At 43.8% G+C, this 15,913-nt stretch overlaps 1 protein-coding gene across 1 annotated transcript in view; it reads left to right on the plus strand.

The window, feature by feature from the left end:
* Parm1 (prostate androgen-regulated mucin-like protein 1) overlaps positions 1–15,913 on the plus strand; it is a 106,312-nt gene that overhangs the window by 71,260 nt on the left and 19,139 nt on the right. Inside the window, exon 2 of the mRNA NM_145562.2 lies at positions 4,859–5,542. Coding sequence (NP_663537.1) covers positions 4,859–5,542 — 684 coding nt within the window. The remainder of the gene's footprint in view (positions 1–4,858; positions 5,543–15,913) is intronic.

A 15,913-nucleotide genomic window follows, 5' to 3' on the forward strand; every position in this document is an offset into this window, starting at 1 on the left:
GCAATTCAGTCAGAAGCCAAGAGAAGCCAGTTTGAATCAGTCAGGTTAAAGAGATGTTTGGCCCAGAACAGCAGAGTTGACCCAGACAGACAGTTCAGAAAAAGCTAGAAGGGGTGAGTTTATTCAGGAGTAAGTCTCCAAGATGACAATTATAGATGATGAGTAAAAGAGACATTTACAGTCTTCGGAGACACGGCCTGTTCTTGCTCATAGATTTCAAAGGTGGATCATGTGACTCCCCCGTCTATAACTGTTCCTTTGTTTGCAGATGAGAGGTTATGCTCACTCTCTAGCCCTGATTCTTTTCTTAAAATGCTCTGAAATTATGCACTCCTAGCTGTTACACTCTGTCAGTTTGGTGTGCCCATTATACAAGTCATTATCCATATGAAAAAACCAGAAAACATAAGTCATAGAGGATCTGAATAGTGAAGCTTTAGCCCCCAACTGTGATAATCCTTAGAGACAGGGATTTGGGAGCTAATTACAGTTATAGGTAGTTATGAGAGAGTGGGATCCTACTGATGGGATTAGTGCTCTTTCAAAAGACATTGGAGCACTCAAGAAGATGAAGCATGTGGTCCACAAGTTCAAGATTGGCCTGGGCTACAACGTGAGACTAAATCTCAAAAAGAAAATAAAAGATAAGGAAAAAGGAGAAGGGAGAATGGAATACTAGCTATGCCTACTCTGCTCCCCACCCAAATTCCTAGAGGAAGGACGTAGGAGAGCATGGAGAATTGATAGCCATCTGTGAGTCGGGAAGAATCCTTACCAGAACCTGAATGCCTAGAACAGTGATGCTGGGCTTCCCACCTTCTATAACTGAGGTACATTGCTTTAAGCATCTAGTCTGTAGTATTTAGTTATAGCCACCACCCCACCTCATACCCCAGAAAACATATGTAGGGGCATTCTCTAAGATAGTCATAGTAAGTCTGTGAAGGCTGTCTTTATGCTAGAAGAGGGTCTTGAGGTGCAGGCAATCAAATACAGCGAAGCTGGGGTTCTTAATACCTTATCTAAGTGATGGTAACCAACATTGTCAGACAATTTCATGCATTGTTGCTTGGTTAGAAATAGAAATTGTCTGACCTGGACTATAAAGTGCTGTAAATAGGTACACAGAAGGTACTATAGGAACTAAATGGCCACCTCCAGTCCTCTTTAGAAGCAGGATGGGAGAAGAAAAGTAAATTAGTAAGAATGGCAGAAGAAAGTGGAAGTCTCCAGCAATAAATCAGCTCCTGGAGCAGTCCTTTTTAGACCTATAACAGTATAATAGAACAGCACTTGGCTCTGCGTGATATAACAATGCATTTGAGGCAAGTACATCTAACATTCAGCCTAGCCTCTCATCAATGCTTTTAAAATCCAAACCCACTGGAGCGATGGCACAGCCATTAAGAGCACTGATTGCTCTCCTGGAGGACCTGGGTTCAAATCCCAGCAACCACATGGTGGCTCACTGTCATCTGTAATGAAATCTGATGCCTTTTTCTGGTGTATCTGAAGACAACTACAGTGTACTTACATATAATAAATAAATAAATCTTTAAAAATATACAAATACATATTCTAAGCTTAAAGTAGATTATGTAGCACATGTTCCATTAGCCCCTGTATCTGTCACTTGGCACCAAAGTGGCAAATTCTATCCTAATGCCTGGAATGACTCCCCTTGAGTCTTTCCTTCCCTTTCTCTGAGGGTACTGGCCCATGTTCTCTTCTTTCTGAACACTGCTTAAGGCCTGGCCTTTACCTTTCTGCATCCTTGAGAGAAACTGTCCAGGAATGGAAGGTTAAGTAGTTGAAGTCCTAACAATACATGAGTCATACGTATACATTATGGTGGAGAGACAGAGGGAAGCAAAGGTGTGGACCTCACACAATACTGGAAACTGTCCTGAGGAAGCTGTAGGGGACACAGCTATAGGCAAATGGCATGTAGAATAGATGAGACAGATGTCAGGATAGTCAGGTCTTTATTTGTCTTTCTTTTTAAAATGGGTATGGCTGTTTTTTCTGCATGTATGTCTATGCACCACATGTGTGGGGTGCCTGTGGAGTTCAGAAGACAGCATCAGATCCCCTGGAAATTGAACTTACAGGCAGATAGTTGTGAGCTGCCACCTGTGTCCTCTGGAAGAGCAGTCGGTGCTCTTAACTGCTGAGCCATAGTTCCAGCCCCTCAGGGAGGAAGGTGTCAGTCATTTGACTTTTCCTTCCTTCTTTGCTGCCTGCCTTCTACAAGTACTTGTTTGCTATTTACTGTGATTCGGACACTGTCCTTGGAAAAAACAACAATGAAAAATACCATATCTTTGTACTGTCAATAAGCTTGCATTTTGGCACACATGAAAATTTGTTATTTCAAACACAGAGACAAGTATACAAAAAAAAAAAAAAAGGTGAAAATTAGGTCAGTTCCTCAGAAAGTTAAGCAGGTTACCCTGTAACCCAGCAATGACACTCTTGGACAGATACCCAAGGGAACAAAGCAGGGAGACAGCAGATATGTATGCACCCATGTCCATGGTAGTAGTCTTCCCAGTAGACCAAAGACAGAAGCAGCTCAGATGTCCATTGTGATGAGCAGATAAACACAGGTGGGATAGATAGATAGATAGATAGATAGATAGATAGATAGATAGATAGATAGATAGATAGATAGATAGATTAGGTAGACAAAGAGATGATAGATAGATAGATAGATAGATAGATAGATAGATAGATAGATAGATAGATAGATAGATAGTATATTAGACAGACAGATAGTGAACAATATATGGGTCATTCTAACCAATGCTATTATTGCACATGTGAGATTTGAAGAGTTTAGGCCGCGTGAAATAAACACATTATAAAGGATCAAGTTTACGTGACTCACCTTCCATGGGGCCCCTAGACAGTCAGTTTCCCAGAGAGCACAGAGTGGCCCTTTGTGCACAGAGTGAGGGAAGAGGTGCTGCTTAATGAGAGTGTGAGCCTGAAAGAATGAAAAGGTTGTAGAGATGGATGGTGACACCTCTGAGACAATGTTAATAAACTTAATGCCACTAAAATGCATGTGGCGACTGTTGAGTGGGTAAACATCAGCTGTGAAATAGCTACAGCGGTCTCATTTTCCCTCTGGAAACATGGACAAGGGTCTGGAGTGGGATGATCTTAATTAGAATTGTCTGAGAAGGGCTTCTGAGGAGAAGCTAATCACAGGGAGAGAAACATAAGATGACAGAGGAGTCTCTGATTTTACTCTAAATACAACAGAATGCTTTTGAAGTGTTTTGATCGATCGAAAAATGAAGCCAGACTTGACGGCACACGCCTTTAATCCCACTACCCAAGGAGGGGCCGGGGTAGAGGTAGGTAGCTCTCTTGAGTTCCAGGCCAGCCAGCGCTACATGAGTGTCTCAAACAAAAAGTAAAGAAAAGAAAATAACAACAAACACTGTAAATATTTGTAAAGATTTGTCACTTAAAATATTTTCTTTGTTGTGTGTGAAAAAAAATCACACAGAGGGTTCTTCTGGGAGAAACCCAGAAGTCAGAATGTCACTTAAGAGGCTTCTGCTGTCACGTGACTAGTTAACTAGGGGAATGTAGAGAAGATGGTTATAAGAAGAGGGGCAGATTGGGCTGTGGTTTAGGGAGTAACTAAAGGAGTTGATTTGGGGCGTGGAGGACAAAGGGTGGCATCTCTACTCTCAGCTGAGAACTTGGCAAGCAGGAGGCCCCACATACTGAGATAGAAATGGTCAGAGGCAAAGCTGGCTGCAGGACAACGAATGGTACAGAGGGGCGGAGTCAAGACACAGGTTACACAGTAAGAGGGAGGATGAGCCCAGTGTTTGCTGGGCCACCGATTCAATGATATCATTGGTTCAACAATTCATGAACAATAAAAGTGAACAGAGGCTAGGAACAAGGGACAGGAGATAAGGGAAGAATTAATCCTAAACTTTACAAAATGTAAAGGCAAATATGACTCAGCAAAATCATGATTGTAAAAACACGGGGCTCGAGTTTCAGTGATGTTCCCAAACCCCTGGTGAGGCTTTCTCACAAAACTCTTCCTCCTTCCACAGGAACTGTGCTTAGAAAGTCACTGAGTCCGCCGTGTGCTCAAAGGCAGAAGAGGGGACAGGTTCTCCACAGCCCCTTGGGTTTTGAAGCAGGAGCAGGACACTGAGGCTCCCCTGAGTCTATCCCACTCCTTCCAATCAGCAGGCACCAACCAAGCGTTCACATCCTTGCATCCCCACTGTGCAGCTGAGATGAAATGGTACTCAGTCTGCAAGCATAGGCCTAGAGTTTCTGCAGATGGCCTCCCCCTCCAAGGACAGCAGTTAAACCTGCAGGAACACAAGCTTGTTTTCTTCTGCCTGTTGCTGGTCTTGAGTTGACTGATCCAGTCATTGCCCTTATGGAGCCTCAGGCTGGTTCCTACTGGGAATCACAAATCAAGGGGGACAATTAGTTAAAAAACAAAACAAAACAAAACAAAAACAAAAACAAAACAAACCAGACTTTAAAAGCCACTTTCACCATTCAGTGTCACCTACAGAGTGGAGAGAAATGAGCAATACCTGGAACCACACTGTAAAACTGCTCTGCAATTACACACACACACATATATAATATACATAATGTATGTATATATAGAACATTTGTGTATATAATATATATGTATATATAACATAAGTATATATGTAATATATGTGTATGTTTATATAGTTTATGTATATGACTTATATGTGTATATATAACATAACTGTATACAATATATAATATATCATGTATATATAATGTGGTTTACATGCAATTAACTGCATTTGTTGACTGTTTTTTCTCATAGGACTGAGGGTACAGGGTTCACCAACAGTCCCATTGCCTGTCTCTCTCATGACAAAAAGTTCAGCACCTGTGGCCACCTGGACTACCTCTGCTCCACACACTGCTAGGGCCACCACCCCTGTAGCCAGTGCCACTCACAACGCCTCAGTTCTCCGCACCACTGCCGCATCCCTGACATCTCAGCTCCCCACTGACCACAGAGAAGAAGCTGTCACCAGCCCACCTTTGAAGAGGGATGTCAACAGCACAGACTCCTCACCTGCCGGGTTCCCCTCAACAAGCAGTGATGGCCACTTGGCACCCACACCTGAGGAACACAGTCTTGGAAGTCCTGAAGCAACTGTGCCAGCTACTGGGTCACAGTCACCCATGCTCCTGTCTTCTCAGGCTCCAACCTCAGCAACCACATCCCCCGCAACTTCCCTATCGGAGTCTCTCTCTGCCTCCGTTACCTCTAGCCACAACTCTACGGTGGCCAACATCCAGCCCACAGAAGCTCCAATGGCACCTGCGTCACCAACAGAAGAGCACAGCTCTAGTCACACACCCACTTCCCATGTCACAGCAGAGCCAGTGCCCAAGGAGAAATCACCCCAAGACACTGAACCTGGCAAAGTGATCTGTGAGTCTGAGACCACCACCCCCTTCCTGATCATGCAAGAAGTGGAGAATGCCTTAAGTTCAGGTGAGTCCCTCTCCAGGTGAATTAGTGACCTTGGTTATGGGGAGATGGAGATCCTGTCCGTGGGAAGCTGGTAGAATGTGCAGTAGCTAAGAGTGATGATTAGGCTCAGTAGCTGTAACAAGAATGCAAGTTCTCAGTCACTCATAGTTGACATTCTTCATAGTCGTTGGCCACTGTCTGATGTGTCTTTACAAAAGATCACAGGGGTGGTACTGAGGAGAGATCATGGAGTGAGTAAAAGAATTGGGCCGAGGTCTGCTTTCCTAGGCTTTGCTTCTAACAACTTCCCAGCCCCCTCTCAAAATGGTGAAGCAGGATCTTTCCCCCTTGGGTATCACAAAGCCAAACAGAAACCAAATGAGCATTGAAGGTTCATGTCTGTTCATGGCAGAGAACAAAGCAGGAGTCTAGGCTCAGAAATCAGTCTACCTTGTTTCAGGTGGGAATGCCATGCATACAGAGATTTAAAATAAAAAGAGTCTGATGAAGAGGAGGAATAGTCACAACTTTTCCTTTAAGAGGGGAAGATTCCACTTTTCCTCCTTTTACGGCGAGAGATAAACATCTTTTAATGAAAATAAGCAAGTGCTCTGAATAGAAATAGTACCAGAGAGAGGGCGGAAAGAGAAAGCTAAAATTAGCCAAGCAGTGACTTCTATTGGAAGAGCCTGTAGGCCAGTCAGGCAAGTAATTCCTGAGAACTATGATTGGTAGACACAGTCTACTAGCAATAAATAAATATGTCTATCAAATCTATATTATTTATGTTCTAAATATGAGTATAATATTTATATATAATATAACATATTATATATTATAATACAGATATTATAGACTATTATATAACATATAGATATATAAATATGTATATATTATATAATAAAAATAACATATTTATTATATTTACTATTGATGTAATAAAATACATTGCATATGTATATAATATGTATATAAAATAACATTGTATATATTAATATATGTAATGTATGTATACATATTATGTATAATATATTATATCTATACATGTAATCTTATTTCAAAAGGCTGGGGCATATCAGTGAGGGGAGCAAGAATGAAAGAAACATTCCAGTTGGAATGAAGGAGCCTACTACAGAGCCCTGACTGGGGTACAGGAGGCATACTGGGGGTCAGGCCTGAGACAGAAAAGAGCTGAAACCAGAACTTACTAAGCCCTATGAAAAGACCACCTCCATGACAGAAGAGCCTCTCCCTTGAGTGCAACACTCTCCTCTGCTAAACAGCCTCCCATCCTACCTGTGGCCAGAAACCAGGACAAGTGGAGCCTGCCGTACAGTGAAGAGTCAGGTGGCGACGGGTGGAGGGCAGGCCTGCAGCGGGGTGGGGAATCTGTATCTCCTTGGCACTCTGTTCGCGACTCTAGGTCAGCTAAAGCAGAGTGGGTTTCGTGAAATCCATCTCTCATAGAGGGATCATCTACATTCATGCCTGTGGGCGTGGTCCTGTCCACCTTTCCCTTTGGGCCCTTAACACCGTTGCCTGCATGTTCTCTTCCCTTTATCCCTCCAGAATTCCATAGATGTGACAGGTTAACACGCCAGAATACAAAGCCTGTACTCGGCGAAAACTACTCTACATGATCTGATACATCTACTTCTTTCTAAGATTCCCTAATTTTTACTGGAACTTTCAGGAATGTTCTGGTATTTTGGCTTGATCTTTAGATCACATATCTTCTCTTTAACCCAGCAGGGCCAAAGGATCAAGATTAGTGGCACAGTTGGGTCATGGTCCTTTGTGATTCAAGAGAATGTGTGCACACAGGAACTATTGAATGAAGGGAAGCTTGAAAGATGGGGGAGAAGAAGGAGTGGCAGGAGAGCGAGATGATCAAGTCCAGGCCAAGGTACCTCTGTGCATAGAACTCAGAGGATTTGTCCCCTACGATCTCTCTCATACAACATACTGTGCATCCACCAGGACACACTGTCTGAAACTAAAGCAGAGAGGAAGAACACAAGTGACTCTTAATTCTGCTCCCAGCTTCTAACCTAAGAACAAACCAAGATGGCTGGGGTGAGCACGGGGGCAGTGAGATTCAGTCTGTTCACTGCATACGTGAAGAGTCTGGAGGAGGGATGCACCTTGCTGAAGGTCACGTATCTCTCTCAGGAGCAGAGCTGAGCTGGGCCCAGAATGATCTGGCTTTTTGTCATCCCAGCATTGCTGTAGCACACCATCAGCCCTAGGGTCTCCTGCATTTCTGCTTCCAGGTACAGGGTTGCTCTTTTTGAGAGATTATATGCTGCCTTTAGATATGCCAGGGATGGGCCACACTTTGTATGACAGTCAGTCCTGTTCTGAAATATGCTATTACACAGCATATGTCTATGAATCCTTCTGTTCAACAAACACCTAGACCCAGGCCATGGATTAATTCTTAAAGTAAATGTTTTATGAGTTCAGAGACTGTTGGATACTCCCTGGTAAAGGGAACTGGGAGCTGCAGGGAATAAAGGGGGTCTGAGTAAATAGGTCTGGGAGGGGTGTACCCAGGTGAGGGTCCAGAAGTACTACAGGAGAGGTTGAGAATCCACAAGATCTCAGTGAGGACACCAGTGCCTTCCTTGCCACCAGCTCCTTTGGCTAATTCTCAGGCCTGGGATGACCTAACCACGGCCCAGCTGTGCACCTTGGTGGCTGTGGTCAGTGCCCTCATCTCTAAGGCACTGTCTTTGCTTCAGCTCCCCCCCACCCTTCTACTTGTTCTGTCAGTGCCTCCCTCCCTCCCTCACCTCTCACAGACCACCAGCACTCCAAAGCCAGCTGGCCCTTTCTTCTCCTGCTGTTCCAATCCCTCTCCTTACCCCCTTCTCACATCCTGATAATGCTGAGACACACAGCCCCTGTTCTGTTTTATAGAACTGAACATAAATCTAATCCTGCTGTCAGCCAATTGGAGATCTCCCCGAGGGCAACCCGTGAGCTTCTTGCACTGCAGATGTTTGAGAGATTGTTAATTTCCGCAGCCTGCGATCTGCTCCTCCCTCAGACATGCCCTCTCTTCTTCTGAGTTCTCAGGCCAGAACTCTGGGGCTTCTTTCTCCCGTGCTGTGCTCCACATCCAGGCAATCCAAACATCAGGCCTGGTCCCTTCTTGCCTCTCCCTCTCCCTCTCAGGTTGCTACAGTATTGCTAAAAAGTGACCTGAACACCCATCACATCCTGTCAGAGAGCCTCTTTTAGCATTGGAGTGTTGAATCTTTTGGGTTGTGTTGTCCCCATTGGCTCATTCCTAATGACTGACATTTATCTAGTCAAATGAGGACCTCAGAATCAAACACTTCTTAGACTTGCCCTTTTCTGTGCAGGGATATAAGCTGAGGCTTCCGTCAGCCTTCATCTTTAACGCTGATGATATCATAAATGAAAAGACAATCTTGTTAGACTGGTCCTTATACTTCCAATACAATAGCCAGTATCCAAATGGGCTACTAAGCCCTAGAACTGTGGCTGCTCCCAGCAGAACCTGTAGTTGGAAAAGCATTTGCTGTGTTTCAAAGATCCAGTGCAAAAGAGAACAGGAAACAAAATAATTTTATATTGTTTGCAGGCTGGGGTGGTAATGTTTTGGATTTATCCAGTTAATTTAAAATGATTACTTAACAGAAAAATGAAGCCACCGCAGCTCCAAGCATGGCGCTGTGACTCTGATGGACTAATTGGTTCCCCTCTGAATCAGAACAAAGAGGCCAGGGTTCCGGTCATGTCCACAAAGTTCAGCATGTCCTGAACTTGCACAGGCTCTCTGCTCTCATTTTCTTATACCCTCGAGCTCCGTGGCAACTTTCTTATTAGAACTCAGAGAACTCAGAGAATCCTCCTGCCTCAGGGCCTTTGCACTCACTGTTCCCCCTGCCAGAAACAGCCACCCTCCCTCTTTTTAACGATCAGTCCTGTTCCTTGTCTGGACTCTGTCATCCCATCAGCAGACCTCTGCTCTGCTAAGTGGAATGATAACGGCCATTAATGTGGATCTCTTTCCCACGCTTCACTTGTCTTGTTATTGCCTGTCATTTTCTGACCGCATCTCCTTTATCGGGAGACTGCCTGCTTTTTTGTTAGGCTAAAGGAAGAAACTTGATTGCAGAGAATGAAGAGGTTGCATTTCCAGCCCTCTGATGTGACAGACTCTTAGCATCATTGGTTGAATAAATAAAAATAATCAGCCAGCACCAGAGACGTTGCTGCATTTATTGAGACCTGTTTTATCAATAAGATGGAATAAGGGAATCATCTGTAGGATGGGACTATTATAAGCTTTAGGTAACACAATTCACTTGGCTGTTGGACGGTGTCCCAAACAATGGCTTTGATCGGTATGTCACTACTATTTATTAGTATCATTATTGCTATTATTACCTTTTTGATGTTGTAACTGTCATCATCTTTATTAACATATTTGCCATAATGAAGGATGCCCACAATCTTCAACAAGCATTTATTAAGCTAGGTATCTGGCTCTATACTAGGGATACATGTAGCTGTGAATGATATTCATTTATTTCAGGAAATTTACAGTGCAGCATGTGTATGACTTAGGAAGTAATAGAGTCCCAAGCTGTCTACATGGGTACATCCTAAATGACAGAGGGAGGAACCTCAGGGTGGATGCCTGAGGACCTAGGTCATGAGATAAGGTTGTTGGCTGTACCTAGTAGTCTACTGGTAGTCACTGACGGGGAAAATAGTCTAAGGGTTATATTTAAATAGTATTATTCATCAGCAGGAGAAATGTACATGTTAAGTTGTAAGCAGTTGAGGATCAAAAAACTATACCAGCTCATACCTGGTTTCTGGTTGCTCATCATCAGTGATAGATAGATCATGTTATTTAACTAGTCTCCTGTTAGTGTTCTTCACTAGTAACTGAATACAGGAAAGACTATCTGCACACTGTGATGCTTGTCATACTATGACAATTGTTACTGCACTGATCCAATGCCTAAGAAATGAGATCCTTGTTCGTGAGATGCTTGTTGGAGATCGGGCATCACCGTCACAGTCACAGGCTCCCCTCAGTCCTCAGAATACACCAGTGAGGCAGGATCTAAAGGTGAAAATTATATACACAGGGTCTGACTTCCTCAAGTCCTCACATGTGTGACAGGGCCATGGTTCAAACTCCGTTCCTGAGACTGGTCTTAAGTTTCCTGCCACTGAACCCATCCAGTCTGACAGAATGGAGACAGAGAGTCAGGAGAGCTAGCCAGCACATTTGAATGAGTTACAGGAGATAATGTCTGATCCCACCACCTGGGTCACCAGTGGGAGGAGGAGCAGGTGGCGTTGGCAGCCATCGAAAGTCAGCTGCACAGAAGACAAATGTTCTGATTTGCAGCTTTTGTGTAGCTAGTTAAGGAAGAAAAGGCAACATGTGTTAAACTGGGGCCATTCTGTGTTAATAGCCCAGAGCTTATCGTGTGTGCACACTATGACATGCTTTTCATGCTCTGAGCAAACTCAGTGCAATGCACATCTGGACCGAGGCAAGTGTGGGAGGGAGGGGCTGAGATGAAACCGAGTTATACTCCCACCATCTCCAGGCGTCTGTCTCTCTCTCTCTCTCTCTCTCTCTCTCTCTCTCTCTCTCTCTCTCTCTCTCTCTCTCTCCACGGTTGCATTCAGACTGCTTGGTGCTATGTAGACTCCACATGTTCCCTGGGCCACATGCACACACACACTCCACATGCACACACACTCTCCAGGGTTGCATTCAGGCTGCTTGGTGCTCTGTGGACTCCACATGTTCCCTGGGCCTGCACTGCTTTGCAGTTTCCATTACAATGAGCACATGCCTGTGAACACTGGTGGCATCCTTTGAACTTTACTGGTTTGAACTCTAGCTTTTCTTCCGTGGGAACTGTGCTAAAACACCCTTAAAGGGCACTGGTACAGAGACATCTGGATCTCTCTGTTTCGAACCCCAGGAATTATCTTTGTAGAAGATATCCATACCTTTGAGATAAATGTAGACTTGAGAAAAAAAAAAGAATTATCTAATAAGAAAGATGAACGATCCATTTAAGATGTACCTAGGAAAGTTTTATGAGTAAAAGAATAGGTATTGTAATAAATTAATGACCATTTTTCAAAAGCATATTAAAAATTGGTGAAAGGACTTAACATTGACTTACTATAAAAACACATATATAATAAGACAGTGTAAGAGGGATATTAAGCCCCTCCTTAACATATTTTCAGAATGCTTAGAATGTATCAGAAAGCAATATTCCAACAGATTCCCATATCCTATCTTCTCTTTTATCAAGTATTTATTTATTTATTTATTTATTTTTATTTTTATGTCCATGAGTGTTTTGCCTTCACATATGTCTGTATACCATTTGTGTGCAATGGCCTCAAAGGCTAGAAGAGAGAACTGGATCTTCTGGGACTGGAGTTGTGTGCTTCACAGTGGGTGCTGGGAACAGAACCTGGGTCCTCTGGAAGAACAACCAGAGCTCTTAACCACTGAGCCATCTCTCCAGCTCCACCAAGTATTACAGAGATTGCACTATAAGTAGCTCCTAAACTCATCTGCATATTTCCTCTCACTCTTCAGTCGGAGCTCTCAAAATCCCACAGCAGAAGCCTCTCCATTGTGCCTTTCCCCCATCTTGCTCGTTATCGACAGAGCAGCCAGAGCCGTGAAAACAAATGCACGTCACCAGCATCCATCAACATCTCTGCCTTCAGCGTGAAGCCCCTAAGCCTTCACTTTAGGTGACCTCCACCTGCCACCCCTGTGGCATCCAAACCCCTTCCACTCATTCTCAGCACCTCTTCCCCTGGCTGACTCCCAGGTTCTTAAGTCTTCCTCTTGACTTAGGGCCATCTTCCACAGAATGTTTCTTGCTGGAACCTTCTTTAGTACCTCATTGGTTCATTCCAAACCAGGTCTGGAATCTCAGCTCAAACATTGCTTGATCTGGAAGCTTCCTATGGGACTCCCAATCCAGTCCCTAGCGTTCAGTTACAATTTATCACAACTCATGTGAATCCGTTTTCCACAGTAGGATGATAAACTAAGCTGCATAGCTCTTTGTTTATGGCCATCACTGTTTCTCAGGACACAAGTGGGTAGGAAGAAGCTCTTCTGACTCAGAACTATATTCCTAGCACCTAATTGTGCCTAGCTCAGTGTAGGTGTTCAATAGATACTCAACAAATGAACCTTTTTAGTTTTATATAGAAACTGTAAATTCTGAGCTTTGAATTGAAAATTAAAAAAAAAAAACACTATTGAACACCCCCACCTGTGTATGTAAAGATACCTCTGATGCCCCCTCAAGACCACAGTCCATTTGAAGTGATTTCTGCTGTCGTGATGAGTTTCCATCCACTCTCACCCGCAACACACCTGTTTTTGCCCACATCCTGATGCCCACCTTACGCCTTACCATGAGCATCGTGGCTGCTATGACTGTTCTTAGGAACTGTTGTCACACTTTCTTCTTACAGGCCACGTTCTTTGAACTCATGCTCACCTTCAAACCTTGCTAGTTCCCACAGGAACTCTATTAGACTCTATTTCAGCTAAAACACAATCTTGCATTGACTTGCCTTCCATGCTTAAACCCTGATCTAACTTTGATGTATTTCCAAGATACCCTTTGAAAAATATATGTCAAGGTAATAAAATCAGCTATTTCCCATTTATATTGCCATCCAGTAGCAAGACAACCATTGTGCATTTTAATTGCCCCAGTGCTGTCTCTGATTATGTTTGGAGAATTTCTGCCTCTGTAGAACACTTTTTCTTTTCTCATTTAGATTTGACTTTCATGGGTGATAGCTGAGCAGTGGTTTTGAAAATGCTCCACTGAGAAAATGAGAGTGAGCGTATAAACAGAGACGATGCCATTAGGTGGCTCACTGGGAGATGTGGGTAAGGATAAACCCAGTCTCCTCTCTGCCCTAAACCATCAGAAGCTTCTAACTGGGAGAGCATCTTTCTAGCTGCAGAATAACTAGTTGGAAAATGGAGGGTAGCCCATCATCAATCAACCCATCAGCTTTGTCAGGAAAGATTCTAAAGTCTCATCACTCGGGAGTTGAGTCTCGACTATTGTGCTGGGAACATATGTAAGTGACGCTGAGTTGAGGATATGCCTGCTTGCTCAATCCTAGGAAAAACAGTATTGTCTATAACAGATGGTGTTTTTTACAGTGTCTTTCATTCATGGTTAGATGGATGACCTTCAAGGAGTAGACCATTGGCCTAAAGACGATGGCAAATTTTATGCTAAAATGAAAACATCTCACAAAGTCCGTGGAAGTGACCTATCATACACTGTGTAGCACATTTCCATACAGAGACAGTATGGAACAACTCTGAGGCAGGCTGCAGGGATACAGATGATGGTGCAAACCCCACCATCAGACTGTCTGGTTCGGCTCTCTCCAGTGCCTGTTGCTATATGAGGGACTCTGGGGTAAGAGTCTGAACATCCCTGAACACCATCTTCAAGATGAAGGCACACATGGAACTGTACCTATTCAGTAAGATGCTTATTAGCATGAAATATGATCGCTGAACCGTTGTTCTTCTAATAAGTTAGCAGTAAATTATGTCAGCTGATATTATTATGGTTGGACCCTTAATTTGGGGGGAGGGGGTGGCTACTGCTAGCTCAGATGCTTGTAGACAGTTTTCTTAGCTTGAAGACTGTTTATAAACCGCTTAAAGACTCCCAAAGGGACACTTACAGTGAGTGCTGGGTAATAAAAGCGCGTGGAAGTACCTGCGATCCGGACAATATAGAGAATGATAACCCAAATCGTGTGATAGAGAATCACTGCTCCCCTCGGAAACAGTGACACTTTCACTTGGGAAACTGAAAGGAATGGGGCTGAAATGCAGCTGAGCAGAGCAGTCTCGGGCCGAAGGGAAGCAAGCAGTGAGCTACAAGAGAAAACCCTGGTCCTGGGGCCCGAGGAGGCCGAACAGGAAGGAGCTGTACCCTCCCCTGACTTGCATCCCAGTTGGGAAATTAGTTTTCTTTCCAGAGACCCGAGTCTGGGAAACTTTAAACTTGGTAAATACAGTGTCTGAAAGCAGGCCTATGGGACCCGGGTGATTAATTACATGGGGAACAAGAATGAATTTAACTAATGGTTCTTAGGAGATTGCTGACTCCTTGGGATTACTGTAATTATGTTGATGTCATTGGCCTCAAAGCTGTTGGGACAAGTGACCTGAGACAAATGACCTGAAACAGTAATAATTAAAAACAATAAACAAGTGCATTACTTAGCAAAAGGGGAGAATTCTGCCCACCCCCAACCCCTGCAGGCAATATTCAAAGAGATGAGCTGGGAGTTTGAGACACCCAAGCTGGTCCCTAATAACCCTCATTCCCTGCAGACTGGGTGTGGAGCTAACCCTCTGGTCAACTGAACGTGAGCTGTGCTCCCGACAGCCCTGGAGTTGCTCTGTGGCGATCAGCTTAGACAGCGCTATGCTCTGAGAACAGTGGATCAGCAAGACCATTGCTATTCTCGGAAGCCCCAGGTAGCTCGAGTTACAAATGTCAAAAGTGAGCTGAGACTGAGCGATCGAAACAGGTAGTTAAAATAAGTTCCAAGCAAGAAGGAGGTCTCATTTATCTTGGAAAAAGACTGTAATTGTAAGTGAAGTGAAGAAACTTTAAAACCATAGTAACAGAGAGCCGCCCAGAATGGTTTCATTAATTGCAAGCCTGAGCTCCAGTGAGTGCAGGGCTGTGTTCCCATGAGAGAATGAGGCTGGAAGGAAAGAGCGTGAATCTGGAGTTCATGCTTTTCGGCATCCTATCCAAGATTAACATTTCTGCTACTGGTTTTTAGCTGTATGCTTTATGCAGAACAGTGTTTGTTTATTATTTATCGGGATGGTATATGTGTGTGTATATGTATGTTTGTGTATGTGTGTGTGTGTGTCAGTGTGTGTGTATTGTGTATGTGTGTATGAATGTGTATGTGTGTGTGAGAGTGCATGTGTGAGTGTGTGTGTGAATGTGTATGTGTGTATGTGTGAGTGCATGTGTGAGTGTGTGTGTGAATGTGTATGTGTGTGTGTGTGAGTGCGTGTGTGAGTGTGTGTGTATGTGTGTGTGTGTGTATGTGAGTGAGGAAACTAGAGGTCAGAGTCAGTTCTCTTTCTCAGTCACTCTCCATGACTTTTCAAGACATGGTCTTGCACTGAAGCTGACGACTACCTACTTGGCTTCAGTGGTTACCAGTGAACCAGGGATGCACCCATCTTCTGCTTCTCTGGCACTGAGATTACAGGTGTGCCCAGCTGTTTAATGTGGATGCTGGGAATCCACACTCAAGTCTTCCTCGTGA

The sequence above is a fragment of the Mus musculus genome, chromosome 5 (genome assembly GCF_000001635.26).
Source record: "Mus musculus strain C57BL/6J chromosome 5, GRCm38.p6 C57BL/6J".
In the NCBI taxonomy this organism is placed as follows: Eukaryota; Metazoa; Chordata; class Mammalia; order Rodentia; family Muridae; genus Mus; species Mus musculus.